At 34.2% G+C, this 14,694-nt stretch overlaps 4 protein-coding genes across 7 annotated transcripts; 1 reads left to right on the plus strand and 3 right to left on the minus strand.

Moving 5' to 3' along the window:
• Positions 1–1,954: 1,954 nt before the first annotated feature.
• LOC105834358 (nascent polypeptide-associated complex subunit alpha) lies at positions 1,955–4,402 on the minus strand. 2 transcript variants are annotated; one of them, XM_012676776.3, is made up of 6 exons: positions 4,262–4,402; positions 3,186–3,450; positions 2,952–3,071; positions 2,656–2,751; positions 2,419–2,577; positions 1,955–2,206 (listed from the first exon to the last, which is right to left on the minus strand). In XM_012676776.3, exons 2-6 carry the CDS (start codon positions 3,438–3,440, stop codon positions 2,192–2,194), a joined length of 645 nt encoding a protein of 214 aa, XP_012532230.1. In that variant the 5' UTR covers positions 3,441–3,450; positions 4,262–4,402; the 3' UTR covers positions 1,955–2,191. The 2 variants fall into 2 exon arrangements, with proteins under 2 accessions (XP_012532230.1, XP_012532238.1); XM_012676784.3 differs by lacking the exon at positions 4,262–4,402 and adding an exon at positions 3,965–4,166.
• Positions 4,403–4,751: 349 nt separating this feature from the next.
• On the minus strand, positions 4,752–9,512 carry LOC105834341 (endoplasmic reticulum junction formation protein lunapark-B). 3 transcript variants are annotated; one of them, XM_012676748.3, is made up of 9 exons: positions 9,087–9,511; positions 8,107–8,148; positions 7,830–8,017; positions 7,547–7,733; positions 7,256–7,267; positions 6,834–7,074; positions 6,571–6,732; positions 6,312–6,491; positions 4,752–6,167 (listed from the first exon to the last, which is right to left on the minus strand). In XM_012676748.3, exons 1-9 carry the CDS (start codon positions 9,111–9,113, stop codon positions 6,061–6,063), a joined length of 1,146 nt encoding a protein of 381 aa, XP_012532202.1. In that variant the 5' UTR covers positions 9,114–9,511; the 3' UTR covers positions 4,752–6,060. The 3 variants fall into 3 exon arrangements, with proteins under 3 accessions (XP_012532202.1, XP_012532220.1, XP_012532211.1); XM_012676766.3 differs by lacking the exon at positions 9,087–9,511 and adding an exon at positions 8,644–9,046; XM_012676757.3 differs by lacking the exon at positions 7,256–7,267 and having other exon boundaries at positions 9,087–9,512.
• Positions 9,513–9,712: 200 nt separating this feature from the next.
• LOC105834377 (tRNA (guanine-N(7)-)-methyltransferase non-catalytic subunit WDR4) lies at positions 9,713–11,830 on the plus strand. Its single transcript, XM_012676813.3, has one exon. It carries the CDS (start codon positions 10,551–10,553, stop codon positions 11,706–11,708), a length of 1,158 nt encoding a protein of 385 aa, XP_012532267.1. The 5' UTR covers positions 9,713–10,550; the 3' UTR covers positions 11,709–11,830.
• LOC105834372 (26S proteasome regulatory subunit 10B) lies at positions 11,699–14,255 on the minus strand. The gene is made up of 7 exons (XM_036283828.1): positions 14,106–14,255; positions 13,798–13,877; positions 13,658–13,697; positions 13,426–13,562; positions 12,845–13,217; positions 12,514–12,777; positions 11,699–12,431 (listed from the first exon to the last, which is right to left on the minus strand). Exons 1-7 carry the CDS (start codon positions 14,200–14,202, stop codon positions 12,241–12,243), a joined length of 1,182 nt encoding a protein of 393 aa, XP_036139721.1. The 5' UTR covers positions 14,203–14,255; the 3' UTR covers positions 11,699–12,240.
• Between the last annotated feature and the right edge of the window lie 439 nt (positions 14,256–14,694).

Consider the following 14,694-nt stretch of genomic DNA (forward strand, 5'->3'; position numbering starts at 1 on the left):
TCGTAGAGACGCGGGAGAGCGCACATCCTACGCGGCAATATCGTACCCGCGTATCATTGTCCGATATCGTTCTCCTTCTCGCGCCTCGCTCTTTCATCTCGTGGATATTCGGCGACGACACGTGCGCGAAACGGCTTATAAAACTTCCTCGCGAACGTCCGTCGCGTCACGTCGCGGCGAGAGATCGTCCCAGCCGCGTTTTTTTTTTTCCTACCCCACGGTCGCTTCGGAGAACCGCAGTTAGTACGTTATTCGTTGGAATACATATTCTGATTCAATATGATTCTCAAATTTGATACGATATTTGTAACTGGGAACACATCGGGTAATCTGGGACAAAGATGAACAAAAGCTTCGTTTCTTTAAACGCAATTAAAAGTCTACATACATGCGATATATCTTTTGTTTCGGAAATTTAAAGAGAACATTAAAGCTTATTATAAATATTTGAAGAAATTTTAAAATAAAGAAAAATGTGTCTTTCAATAATGTAAAATAACGGTATAGAAACTTGAGTAAATTAAATTATATTAAGATAAAAACTCAATGTTGAATTACCTGAATGTGCCGTATGTAGAAAATTACAACGTCGAACGTCTCGAGCGCCTCAAGTTACTTGTGCTGCCATCTTGTATCAATTTCCATCAATTGCCATCTTGTATCAAAATCGTATATTACTTTACTTATTGATATCTGTAAGTATAAAAAAAATGTTTATTAATATCTGAAAAATTTTGCAAATCATGGTAGCTAATAAATCTCACAATTAAAATTATTAAATAAAATTGATTTTTTCTTTATCCTTCGCAAACATCATCGGCTTATATATTTGAGCAATTCAGTTTATACCAGTTATCGGTAAAACGTACTTTTAAACTAAAACTTAGGATGCTAATTAGGGAATGCTAAAGTTGTCCTAGCTGTTTTACTAATAATTTTATTTCTCACTAATCTTTTAATTGCATTCACAGAATTAAAAATCCTTCTCCAGAATTAAAGTATAGATAATAACAAAACCGGGCCGTAACAATTTTGTAGGAAAAACGACAAAAAATTTTTAAATTGTTGGCTTCTATAGCGTCGACTCGTAACAAAATGTGTCTAATGTAAAAATTTTAGACCTTATATGCACAAATCAAGCCTGGGCCCAAGTGGAGCAAACAATATTACGCTTTCAGATTGAGCATAGGCGTTCTACGAAAATTTCGTGTCTAAAAAGAACAATTTGAAAAATGTTTTTAATTTAGTATGAAATTCAATTCATAAGCTGATATTAATACATAAATTTTAATTCTGGAAAAGGATTTTTATATCTATAAAAGAAATACATACGAAATTTTGTTAATAATGTGCACGAATGACTCTACATTATCGATCAAGTTTGACGAGCAATTTAGCATGTACTCATACGTACGAATTTTATTCATAAGTTTATTTTATTTATAAGTTCAGCTAATTTTTGTGTAAAAACATGTAAAATTATTTCAAATAGGATTCATGTATTGAATTATATTTATATTTAATAATTTTAAGGCTAAATAACGCGCAAAGCACGCACAACGTTACATTTTATTAATAAATAATCGATGTATGTAAACCAAAAGTCCCCTTCTTGGCATTGTATATGCTTGAAGTAATAAAGATTCTAATAAATAATCGATGTAATCTTGAAATTTTTTTATGGCATAATTTTGCTCTTAATGTTGCGCTTTTTGCCATATAAAATATTTATGCAACATAATAGATTTTATCGTTAAAAACTATAATAGAATAGACCCCACAATGTAGCTAGGCCAAGTGATTAACCGATATTCGTTAAGTTGGTTATAAATAAAAACATTAAAATGCTAATATCGATTTTTTAGTTCTTTTTCACATCTATGGATTTTATGTAAATTATTTATCTAATACGTCTTTAACACGTAATAAAAAATTAAAAATATATACCTTAACATATTTGTGACCTTAATGTATTTATCTCTTGCTTTACACAAATTTTGTATATACATATGGATTCCATTTTTCGAGACAATTATAGATTAAATCATTATGACCAGTTTTCCCACAATATATTGTGGTTCATGTTTTCAATTAAAATAAAAAAAAAATGCTTTCTGATGATACATATGATGAAATTATAATCTTGGAACACCAGCTATCACGCAGCACATTTTACTTCTAAGCAGCTCTATCACATTGTCAATTCCTGAAATAGAAAATAAACAGATATAAATTATCAATTTTCATATTTGTTGAGCACAGTTTACTGATGGGAAACTAATCAGTCTGCCAAGTTAGACTCAACATGATTTTTATTGATAACATAAGCGAAACTCTTGAAGTAATCATCATCCAATTACATAAACATATTTAAATTTATAAAGAAAAACGCATATATATATATTTTTCAAAACTTACCATGATAGCATTGACGATGTCATTTTGATTATTCTTAAGAGCTTTAATAGCTTTCCCTCGCGATACATTAGCTTGACCCATAACCAAATCAACGTCTTTTTCCTCCACACCTGTTTCATCCACCTCTTCTTCCGATTCTTCTTGTATAGGAGCAACAACCTAACATAACAAAGCAAATAAATAATACTAAATATTACACATTAATATTACATTTTTAAATAGAATTCTATATCTTACAGTAGTGCTGCCACCAGCTTCAGTGGCTGGTATAACTGGTGGTTCTTTAAACTTCTCAGCTGCTGCTACTTGAGCTTGTTGACTGAGATCTTCAATCTACAGAAAAAAATCAATACATTCTATAAAAAATATATATATAATTTATATTAAATTTATGCAGCAACAAATAATTATGTCAGTCTGCCAAGGTATTTTTCAACATTTAATTTCTGTTAATTTGCGAAACCCTTAGTAAATCATCATAAAATAAAGAATTCAATAAATACATAATATTATAAAATTATAGCATTTCTTACCTTGGCTTCACCAAACACTATATACGTGTCCGAAGCTGGATTCTTTAAAACGTCTGGCTTGTTTATAACAAACAAAATATTCTTTGATTTACGAATGGTGACTCTGTTGACTCCTTGTACCTGTACATAATAAGTAGGGTAAAGCTATTGTCTTGAATATAAGATCCACTTTGAAAGACTATTTATTTCAAAGAGATAGCAAAAAAAAATTAAAATATTTAATGGTTCATATACCGGCTTCAATCCTAACTTGCTCATGAGCTTCCTAGCCTTCTTTTCTCCTCGGCTCTGCTTAGCCTTGGACACCATATCAATGGGCAGGCCAGTGACCGTTGTGCCAGGAAAGCCGACGGTACCTGGTGTGCCAGCATCTTCTAATTCCGGTATCGTATCATCCGAGTCTGAGTCAGTCGCAGAACCCATACCTACTAACTCTACCTTGGTAGGCTCCGAACTTGCCGCCTTGTCAAGCTCTGTCAATTCCGGCATGTTTGCTGACCTGCAAAAAAAACATTAAAATATAGATTCTTACAACAGGTTCCTCAAATAAAAATTTTTATAAAATTTATCTTAAAAGTTAAAAAGAGAAACTACAAACTGTGCAAAAAACTCAACAAGATTAAATATAAAAAAAATAAAATCTTTTCAGAGAAAACATTGAAAATAGAACATTAGAAGCTACCACGTGCCACGGTCAACAGATCTCGATAGATCACGATAGACCCCACCTAAGACGCGTCTAGATGATAGTTTCCAAGGCAATTAAATTCATGCGAAGCGCGAAAATAAAATATACATTCAAGAAATATATATTCGACACGAGTAACGCGTATGCATTTCTCGTGAAGGAAAGTTAACAATCGTCATATCGATGAAAAACGGCCGGAGATTATCGGCGCAAAGTTCTCGCATGAATTTATAATAAATCGTACGCGAATGGCAGTCATGGCGTCCGCCAGAGTAGCCCGAAAAACTGCTTACTAAGGGCAATTTCGACTTTTCGTGACTTTTACCTAACTGACGCGACACGTTACGGCACACCGCGACCACGGATATCACGTCCCGTCACTGCTGAATCATAATCTGTACGTTCCGCCGCGACATTTCAAGTCATTATACGGAGGCACGATGAAAATTGGCGGAAACGAGGCTCGCGGGTGGCCCGCCACGTTCGCATCGATATATCATTGACGATAAGCCATATCACGCGACACTATTAGCACGGGCGTTACGGGCAATGTTCGATCTCGCGATATACATGCATCCTTCACCGAATTACGCGATGATGCCGGAAAATTCGTTAGATTTACCTCGTACGATGGCCCGCCGACAAACGCTATTTTTTTTCGCGTAAATTGAGGCGGATTTACATATGAGTGCCTGAATGCGCGCCTACGCGAGTGCAGTCCGGATGGTTTGGAAGCCATCAAGAAATCGTGAAATCTTATTGGCTCCTACGACTCGTGCGCGTCATTGAAAATCACATTGAATTTCTCACGCATGCGCAAATGTCTATAACACCTTATAAGGGAGAATTCTAATAAGACCAAAAGTTTAAGGATAAAATATGTATAAAATATTAATTTTTCACATAAAAAGGAAAGAGGAAAGAGAGATTAACTCGTCACATTCATTTTTTCCCCATTTTGCCAATTCTTCTGCCTCAAATTCGAACATGTATATACAAAAAAAAGTAAAAAACATTTTAAAGACATTCATTTAAATAAAATTCTATTATTGCATCTATCATTATTAGCAGAATGCAGTAACCAAGGATCAGAAGAAAGAAAACCACTTAAATTCTGTCTAAAATTGTATTTATATCAAGGAATTTTTCAAATTGCTCAGAGGTATCTCTTCTACATAAAAATTTATCACGCTAAAATGAGTTTTATTCCTTACTTAGGAAGCAAAAAATACAATATGATAAGAAACAATCACATTCAAAGCTTTACAATCCATGGTTACGTTAAAGTCAAATTAGAGCTGATATAATAATCATGAGTTTCATTAGCCTATCTAGAATCACAGTAGGGTATGTAATAATAATATAATATAGAGCGCATTCTCAGATTTCTATTCTTATAATACTATTTGACCTAGAAGCCATTTGCGTGTTGAATAATTTTCCATATAAAGACAATGCTGTTATCAAATGCAATCTTTTTCCTTTTTTCCGAAACATGATTTACTTTTACGTAACAAAACTCATGTTTCACAATAGCCTTATATCTAAATTATAAGTCAAAAAAATTAATATGCTAAAACGCATAAGTTAATTTTTTATAAAGCGATATATCCGACTATTGCGATATCCAAATACAAAAGCATGATTGATTGAGATATGAAGAAAAGATCCAGCGCAACTTCTTAAAAGAATTTGCAGCCTAATATAAATAATGATTTGCCAATGCAGATAAGATAGGCAGTCTTATAAAAAAAAAATACATTAATTGATATGCAATATGAACCTTTCACATGCATGCAATCGTTCAATTTTGTTGCATTTGATTATATTGTGCCTCAAAAACTATATAAAAATAAAACGCAATTTCATATAAATATTGTTGCAATAAATATTTCTATGAAATCTACAAGATATTTTTAAAAAATTAGACTAATGATTTTTTGCTCTTATTTCAGCCTTTTTGCATTTCGGTAACAACACTAATGCTTATAGGCACATAAAGATTTGGAATGATTGTTATTGATCGACTTATAATCAATCTATAATCATAGTGTTAAATTTTCATACATTTTCCACAAATTGTCTTGCAAATGCTATATAATCAAAACTTAAATAAAAAGTCTATAGAATTCATTACGTACATTACCAACAATCTTATAATATTTGTTACTTCTAAATCATAGCAACAATTTTATTAAATATTTTCAATTGACTGAATTACTATAATCTAAAAAGTATTTTATACTTCTAACTCTCATTACGTATTAAGAAAGTCAACACATTTTATCATTTATTTTTTCATTCATTTATGGTTCTTGCTTAGTTGTAGTTTTCACTTTTATCAAATTTTAAACTTACTCGATGTTATGATTTATAAATATTGTTTTTCGTCACAAGACTGCTTACTCAAATAAAAAAGTGCTACGACTCTACTTTCTCAGGTTCATTCTCATCTAATAATTCTTTAGTTTCTGATTCAGGAGTGTCAGATGTTTCGCCTGGTCTTTCAACTACCTCGATATCCGAATCTAAAAAATAAAAAAAATTGCATAACGATTTATTCTATAGTATCCATTAAATATTACAAAAATTACAAACAGGCAGCAAACTAGTTTAAAGTGAATTTTTACTAGAGAAATTAATATACATAATAAAAATAAGAGAAATCATACCTGTATCTGAATGCGTGCAGGTTTCTAATTCAGTGAGTTTTAGTGTCTCTTCGTCTGTATTTGGTAGATTAGCTTCAGATGTATTTGAAGCTGCAGCAGGGTTATCAAAATCTAATTTTGGAGCAGAAGGTTTTTGTTTTCTCGCAGGATTCCAAAAACCACAATAACAACATCTGAATGCTGCATAAACAAGCATTTTAAAGATAAATATTACCTGTTAAAATACATTTTAAGAAAAAATTTTCTCAAGAAATCTTACCAAAATATTCAAACTCTTCTTTCAGAGCCATTCCATTGTGCGATTCACATTGCCGACAAATTAAAGCATAGCGATTCGAAGGGCCATCACCTACTAAATAATCAACCAAACGATCAATTACTGTTCTTTGTTGCGGCAATACAGGTCGTGGTAACGGCGATCCTAAAGTCATATATATGTAGTGGTTAATTATTTCTATTAATGAATTTATTTGTGACGAAATATAAAAGTATATTTTTGTGGATCACTATGTATTGACTTACGGAAACCTATGGCCGGATTAGGATTAATTATTCTGGACTGGAAAGGGGTATTTGAAGGTTGATTAATCAATCTAATAGTAGGTGTCGTTTGACCAGAACCAGATACCCCAATATGTGCAATTTGTGGTTGATTTTGAGTCGGTATGATTCTTCTTCTTAACTCTGAAGGTTGAGGAGATATTACAGCCTGTGGCGTAGGACGTCGAGGTGTATCAGATGGCATTGGCATCCTTTGAATAAGCTAAAAACGAAATCAATAATTTTGTTTATTTTATTGTATATTATATATTTTCTAGAAAAATCATTTTAAATATAGCTTGTGTATTTTTTTATTTTCCCAAGATTAAATTGCTTTGCTATTGTCGTTATTTTACTTTTACATATGTTCACGAGTGTTACAAGTTGTGTAGTACAAACTTAACCTTTGGAGTTAACTGTAAAGAAAGAAATAAAACTTAATTAATATGAAATAAAATTTGTGAGAAAAAATAATGCAAAATAAGTATAAATTATATATTTCTAGCTTTCTTTAAACTTATAAAATTTTTTTAATTTAATTTTTTTATATTCTGTATTTGTGAAACTTTGATTTAGTACGAACATGCATATGGTCAAGGACAAGAAAGTAAAATAAACATAATAACTTGATGTTATTAGGCATTACAAGGCATTTAGATAAGTGATATTTAAATAATAATAATATATATACTTACAGGTGACATAGTTAATTCATCTGGTGCAAATTTTAATAATATTTCTTTAGCTTTTTTATATGTTTCCGTTTCGGTAACTTCATTTAATATCTTCTTCTTCTCCGCTATTATCGTAGACAATTTTTCTTGATTATAAGTGATTTTGCGATTGTAATACCAAGAAACCATTTTCTTTATTAAAAGTAATCTTAAAGAAAAATGATATATATTTGATCATATTTTTAATTTAAAAAATCCACTCATTGTACAATTGCAGTCAAGTACATTGTATTTCCATACTTACAAAATAGGGAAAAGCAATAATGGTGTTATATAAAAGAGCTGATCATACAGCGAAGCTGGGAAGAAGCAAAAGTAAAAGATGAATGCTATCATAATATAAAGTACAACTCCATAAATGATAATAGTCCCCACTATTTTCTTGTGTCTCTGTTCCGTAGTCTGCCCATACTGTTGGATATCTTTGATTTGCTAATACAGGAAATTTGCAAATACAGGAAGTTACGCAATGCAATATTTTATGATATGTAGTATAGTGTGAGAATAAAAATAACACTCACTTTATCTAGACTCTCCAAAATTTCAATGGTTGTCTGCTTTTTCTAAAAATCATATTTTATATTATTTATTATAATGTATATAACTTTACAAATATCATGCAAACATATTTGTTTACACATAGGTCATTTATAAATCACAATAACAGTTAGAAATAAATTTCTTCAAAAAAGAATAAAAATGTAGATCTTTTTCTAATATTCTATAATATACTAGGAATGAATGAGATTAGGAAAAAATTTTAATTTAATTTTTTCATATTCTATATTTGTGAAACTTTGGTTTAGTATGGACATGCATATGGTCAAGGACGAGAAAGTAAAATAAACAGCTAAGTTAATCAGCCAAATAAACGCTGAAAAATAATTCAATTCCAGTTAATAAAATTAACATCACACATCGCGCTCGCGCGAATGCATAATAAAATTCCTCGACGCATGACACATCTAAATTAGAACAAAGTTCGTCATTGAATGTTAATGTTTGGGGTCTGCCACAATACCCCCTGCGGAATAAATTTATCGGCCGTTTTTGTTTACTCATGACAATGGTGAAACCGTCACGCTTTCGCACGAATAACGACGGATCCAAGGACTCGACTATTGTACAAGCGACTTCTTAAAAACAAAAAAAAAAGATGCTAGTAAGAACGATGGTGTAATCGCAATGCGCTGCATAACGTTTTTGCATCTCGTTGCGTTTGAAAAAAAAACCGAAAGAGTGTCGTTGCCTTGCGGCGTCAAGGTTAGCGCGCAATCTGCGCGATTACGCGGGACGTCTGTCGCCGTCCGGATGGATCCGCGGCTATAAATAGGCGCGCGAATGACGTTTGGAAATCTTGCTCGCGATGCGATTCGCGTTCGGCCTATGGGAAACAGATAAGCGCGGGACGCCGAACACGGCGAGATACTAACCTCAACGGGGAGGAATTGGCGGAAGGAGAGAGAGAGAGAGAAGGCCCCGCGACCGCTTCAGTACTCACCTGAAACCTGGACAGTATTATCCCCATATTAACGGCGACGGTTAGGAACAACGAAGGCGAAGTGCGTGCGAGGATCCTCGTTGACGTTGGTCGCAGACGCGTCAGACGCGTGTTGCGATCGAAACCGACATAAAACCGCCTCCCGATCGTTTTAAAATAGTCCTCGTCCTACCCCTCGTCCCTCTCGCGCGCCGTTCGACGCGATCCAAATTTAAATCCCCGCCGCGTCCTTTTGTCTCTCGTTATATTTATAGCCCGGAATTGCGCCTACGGGACCGTTCGGCGCGTCGTCCTTCGTTGGATGATCGTTATCATGTTCGGCTCGGCGCAAAGGTAAAAGAAGAAGGTGAAAAGATAAACGAGAATTCTACTCCAGCTGTCAGCCCGTTGCCCGTCGGCACGACGTGTTCGCGCTCTCACAACTCCCCCGGTTTCCCGGATGAGTATTGCAAACAGACGCGATCGCGTTCCACCACTCCGATTCTCTCGCCACCGCGCAGCGCCGTGCGTTCGGAAACTCGCGAGAAAAAATACGCGGCAAAAGGAGAAATGGAGACTTTCGTTCGACCCGTCATCCACGGAAGACATAACTATTCCAAACGCTGCTAATTGCACATTGAATTCATTTGTAAATTGTTGTAAATGCAACGTGGAATGCTAATTTTCGTATTTAGGTGCAATTGGGTGTAAGAATTGCAGCAATCTCAACCAATCAGGCGCTGGCATAGGTCGTCCAGCGCCAAATACGTCGAAATTTGCCTCTATTTTTTTGTCTTTTTCTTTTCTCGTTTTTGTCATTTTCAATTTCAAAAATAAAAACAAATAAACTTCTAAAAAAAAATTAACCGCCCGAACATAATTGTAAAGATATCTGCACGCTTTTTCGTCATATCTTTATCGTTTATTGGAGTTAAAATGATTAAAAAGCGCATTCTGAATACAAGCCTTATAATAAATAATTTTTGGCGCTTTTTGGCGATCGTTTGGTAACCTTTTATTATTAAGTTTGTATGATAATTTAAGTGTGTGCCATGCATACGTGACTACCCCGCGTTAGAACAAATAGAGCATAAACTGCGCCATCCCTATATATTATTCATATAAGAAACTAAGTTCAGAAAAAAAGAATGAGAACAATGGCCGTCAATTAGCTTTGTTTTCCTTTTTTTTTCATGAGTAGAAAAAGACAGAATTGACCGACAATTCGTGCTATCCTTCTTCCACAGTTGGACTCACTTTCGATTCGCGTTGCGCAATCATCCATGCTTATGTCGATGTCTATGGTTGCTACGCGGAGGAGAGGTTAGGTTAGGTTAGGTTAGGATCGTATCGGTACACGATGTGTACTACACGTGTCTGATGTGTCGTTCGTGCACGTCATTGCGAATCGCATTCGTGCCTTGCCGGACAATGATGTTGAATGCCTGAAATCTCTCGCAAAACAAATTCCAATCTGCTCCAAGAATGAGTTTTTCCGTACACGAATCATACGTAGCTCTATGTAACAACGAACGTGTGATACTACACGACGTTGACAACGACACCGAAAACGCGATAGTCCTGCCTGATCCGGAGAAGAAGGTGGATACGCACAACAACGTGGACATCGAGACTTATCACACGACGACATCCCTGACGTTCTCGGAGGACGGGAAATATTTTGCGGTGTGCACGAATCGCAAGCAGTTGTGCCTGTACGAGACAAGAAGCTTGCGACTCCTGTCGAATCGAACGCTCGTCAGGGCCGCGAGCAGAGTGCGGTTCTCGCCGAATAACGACATCGTAATAGCGGACAAGACCGGGGACGCTTACCTGTTCTCCACCGACTGTCCGACGAAGCCTGGCACCTTGATCCTGGGTCACTTGTCGATGCTGCTCGACGTACTCGTCACGCACGACACGAAATACATCCTGACGACCGACAGAGATGAGAAGATACGGGTCTCCATGTTCCCGAATTGCTATAACATCGTCTCTTACTGCCTGGGACACGCAAAATTCGTGACGAACATCGCGGAGTTACCGCACGAGAAGAGCGTCCTGATATCGTGCGGCGGTGATGGAGTCTTCAAACTGTGGAACTATAAGCGCGGAAGTGAACTGACGTCTGTGAACTTTCGCAATAAAATAACGAAATACGACATAGAGAGATTCAATCAGGACCTCCGTGATTGTAATTATGACGAATCTGTAGACATATTGCCAGTCAAGCATCTCAGGGTGTCTCGTCTTAGTGAAGCAGAATCTTTAGTTGTAATATGCTTTTACAGTAGCAAAGTATTGTTAGTTTATAAAATTAGTAGTGACGATAAGATGCAGTTAGAGGTGAATTTTTTGGAATCCTTACATGTGGAAGTCGAACCCATGGAATGTCTTTTACACAAACAGGATTTATGGTTATTAACAGATGCAGGACTGCAGGTATACAAATTCGACAATGTTAGATTTATAACGTACAGCACTCTGAATCCTATGATTAAACGTCTTGATGCATCCTGGCAAAGTTTGAAAAATACTATCATTAAACGGCACTTGTTCCCAGTGTTATATAAGAAGAAATATGACAATGTACAGGAGTATCAAGAGAGGAAAAAGATTCGTCTTGCAGGCAATACAGATTAGATTATAATAAACATTCTTACAAATGTTTTAAATACAATGATTATGTTCGATATTTTTGTATCTTGGTATTTAATACCAGAATTATTGCAAATAAACATTATATTTGCAGTAACCAAATGAAATTAGAGAGACATAAATGTATCTATTTATTTTACATCAATTGTTTTAAATTATATGAAATTAGTAATTGAAGACCTCACGGTAACAGCGAGCTAATATCCCACATATTGTAGAAACAATAAAAAATTTACTTTTTCTATTAGTTTAATTTCAGTTTATTTTTTCTATGTTTACAAAATGTAGATTTATTCCACTATTGTTGTAAGATTTTCCGTTGCAAGGTCTTCAATTTATCGTACAAATCTGCTAATGTGTTAATGTTGAGTAAACTTTTACAGAAATATAATTTCACTATAGAAAATAAAAATAAAATAATATAGCAAGGCAATATATTGAATGAGATCCAACTTGGATCATACAAGGACATCTAACATTACTTTTTAAATGTAAAATGACAGTATTGCGTCGAGAATTACACAGGTTTGTAATCTAATTTCGATTCGAGTTTCTTATTGTCAGAAACCTTTCTGACAGCCTTCATAAAATCTTCCTGTATTACATATTCTCTTTCTAATCGTATTGCGAACAGGCCAGCTTCTGTGCACACATTTCTTAAGTCAGCGCCATTAAATCCATCAGAGAGTTTAACCACTGCCTCGTAATCTATAATTCAGATTAATAATATTTATATATATAATTATACATTTAAAATGTAAAATACGAGGGATAAACACAAGTTTCTTACCGATTTCGCCATGTTTGGCAATTGGCAAGGCATGTATCTTTAAAATCTCTAAACGAGCTTGTTCATTAGGTAGTGGTATTTCAATCTTCCTGTCTAACCTTCCTGGCCGTAATAATGCAGGATCTAAGGTATCAGGCCTGTTTGTAGCCATTATCATTTTAACTTGACCCAATGAATCAAATCCGTCCATCTGATTCAATAACTCCATCAAGGTTCTCTGGATTTCTCGATCGGCGCTTGTCCCTTCCGAAAATCTGCGGCCACCTACAAACATATGGAAAAAATATTAATGGTCATTTTCTTATATTTATTTATAATATCATATACCTACCAATAGCATCAATTTCGTCCATAAATATTATACAAGGTTGATGATCACGAGCGTAATTGAACATTTCTCTAATTAGCCTGGCTGATTCTCCAATATATTTGTCAACAATAGCGCTTGAGACCACTTTCAAAAAATTTGCATCTAACTGACTAGCAACAGCTCTTGCCAATAACGTTTTTCCCGTACCCGGAGGGCCATATAACAAGCATCCCTTGGGAGGAGTGATTCCAACTCTTTGGAAAAGTTCAGGATTTAATAATGGCAATTCTATAACTTCACGCAATTCGCGTATCTGTTCACTCAAACCACCAATTGCAGAATATGTCACGTCGCCAGGATCTTCATGAGACATGTTATAAACTAATGGGTCAACCTAAAAAGCAGCAGAAAAATAAATTTTTTATAAACTTGGAACTTATCGTTTTGTCTTTTTGCATCAATGTAAATTAACTTTAATCTCTTTTCTTTTTCTAATTCTTTAGAATTAAAAAAATGAAGAATAAATTAAACCAAAATATTAATTTACATTAATATTTAAATAAAAATGCATATTAAGGATTAATTAATAAGTTTTTTTTTACCTCACGTGGCAAGTAACGCATAATAGTAAGAGTTGTCATATCTAAAGCAACTCTGGTCCCAGATTTTAATTTATTTTTATCCAATTGACGCCTACATCCAACAACATAGCGTGGACCGTTAGTTGCTTTTACTATGACTACAATCAATTAAATTAATTATTAGCTAACTTTAAAATTAAATATATAGTAAGATACAGACATATATATCGCATGTTTAACATAAATTACTTACACTTTTCTTCCGTAAGTTGTTTCAATACTTCTCCAACAATCTACACAGTAAAATAATCAATAAAATATAAAACATATACATAATCATGAAAAAAAATATTAGTGATTACATTTTGACAATATATATAACAATACAAATACCTGTCCAACACTTTGTAATGCCTTTAAATCATTTTCAGACTTGTCATATTGTTTTGTCAGATCCTTGAGGTGTTCTCTCACTAAAAAATACATATATTTTTTAATGAAATATAAATTTATAAATTAATTATAAAATACAAAAACAAAAAACCCCAGAAAAATATACTAAAAAAAACGTATTTAACAATAAACTACTGAGTAAAGAGAGCTTAATAAAGGAAATTAAGAGGTTAGGTGCCTTCGATGTACATAATTTATAAATGAAACTTTATTATATAAAATTTATAATATCGACAAAAGTAACTTACTTTCCTTTAAACGTGACTCAACTTCTTTATGTTCTAAAAGCTTTTTTCGATAATCTTGAAGGGCTTTTTCCCTCACAGAATCTATGGTGACCGCCATTTTTACTTATTTTGCTGTATAACCGTCATCGACAGAATTTCTGTAGATAGGCAAAGCTGTGCATCAAAATTCTTCTATGGGTGCGTTCGGGGAGACGCTATTAGCGCTACCATCTTCATTACTCATTAAAAGTAGAACAAGAATAAACTGATGCTGATAGCGCTAATAGCGTCTCCCCGAACGCACCCTATATAACCATAGAGCTTGTATTACCCTGGATCCTCATGCAGACAACGGCGCTTTGACACCGAGCGCTAAGGCCGAATCTACAATGGGTGCTTTCCATCTAGTAACACAAGTCGACACAAGCATTGTTCTATCTTTTTTTATGTTCAATGAGTAACAAAGATAGAACAATACTTGTATCGACTTGTGTCACTAAATGGAAAGCACCCAATAAGTATAGTAAGCTTTAAGCCCTAAGGAATTAACCAATTATAATCGAATATGAGAAGAATAATCGAATATAATTGATTAATTCCTTATGGCATA

Source organism: Monomorium pharaonis, chromosome 3 (genome assembly GCF_013373865.1).
Source record: "Monomorium pharaonis isolate MP-MQ-018 chromosome 3, ASM1337386v2, whole genome shotgun sequence".
NCBI classification, from domain to species: Eukaryota; Metazoa; Arthropoda; class Insecta; order Hymenoptera; family Formicidae; genus Monomorium; species Monomorium pharaonis.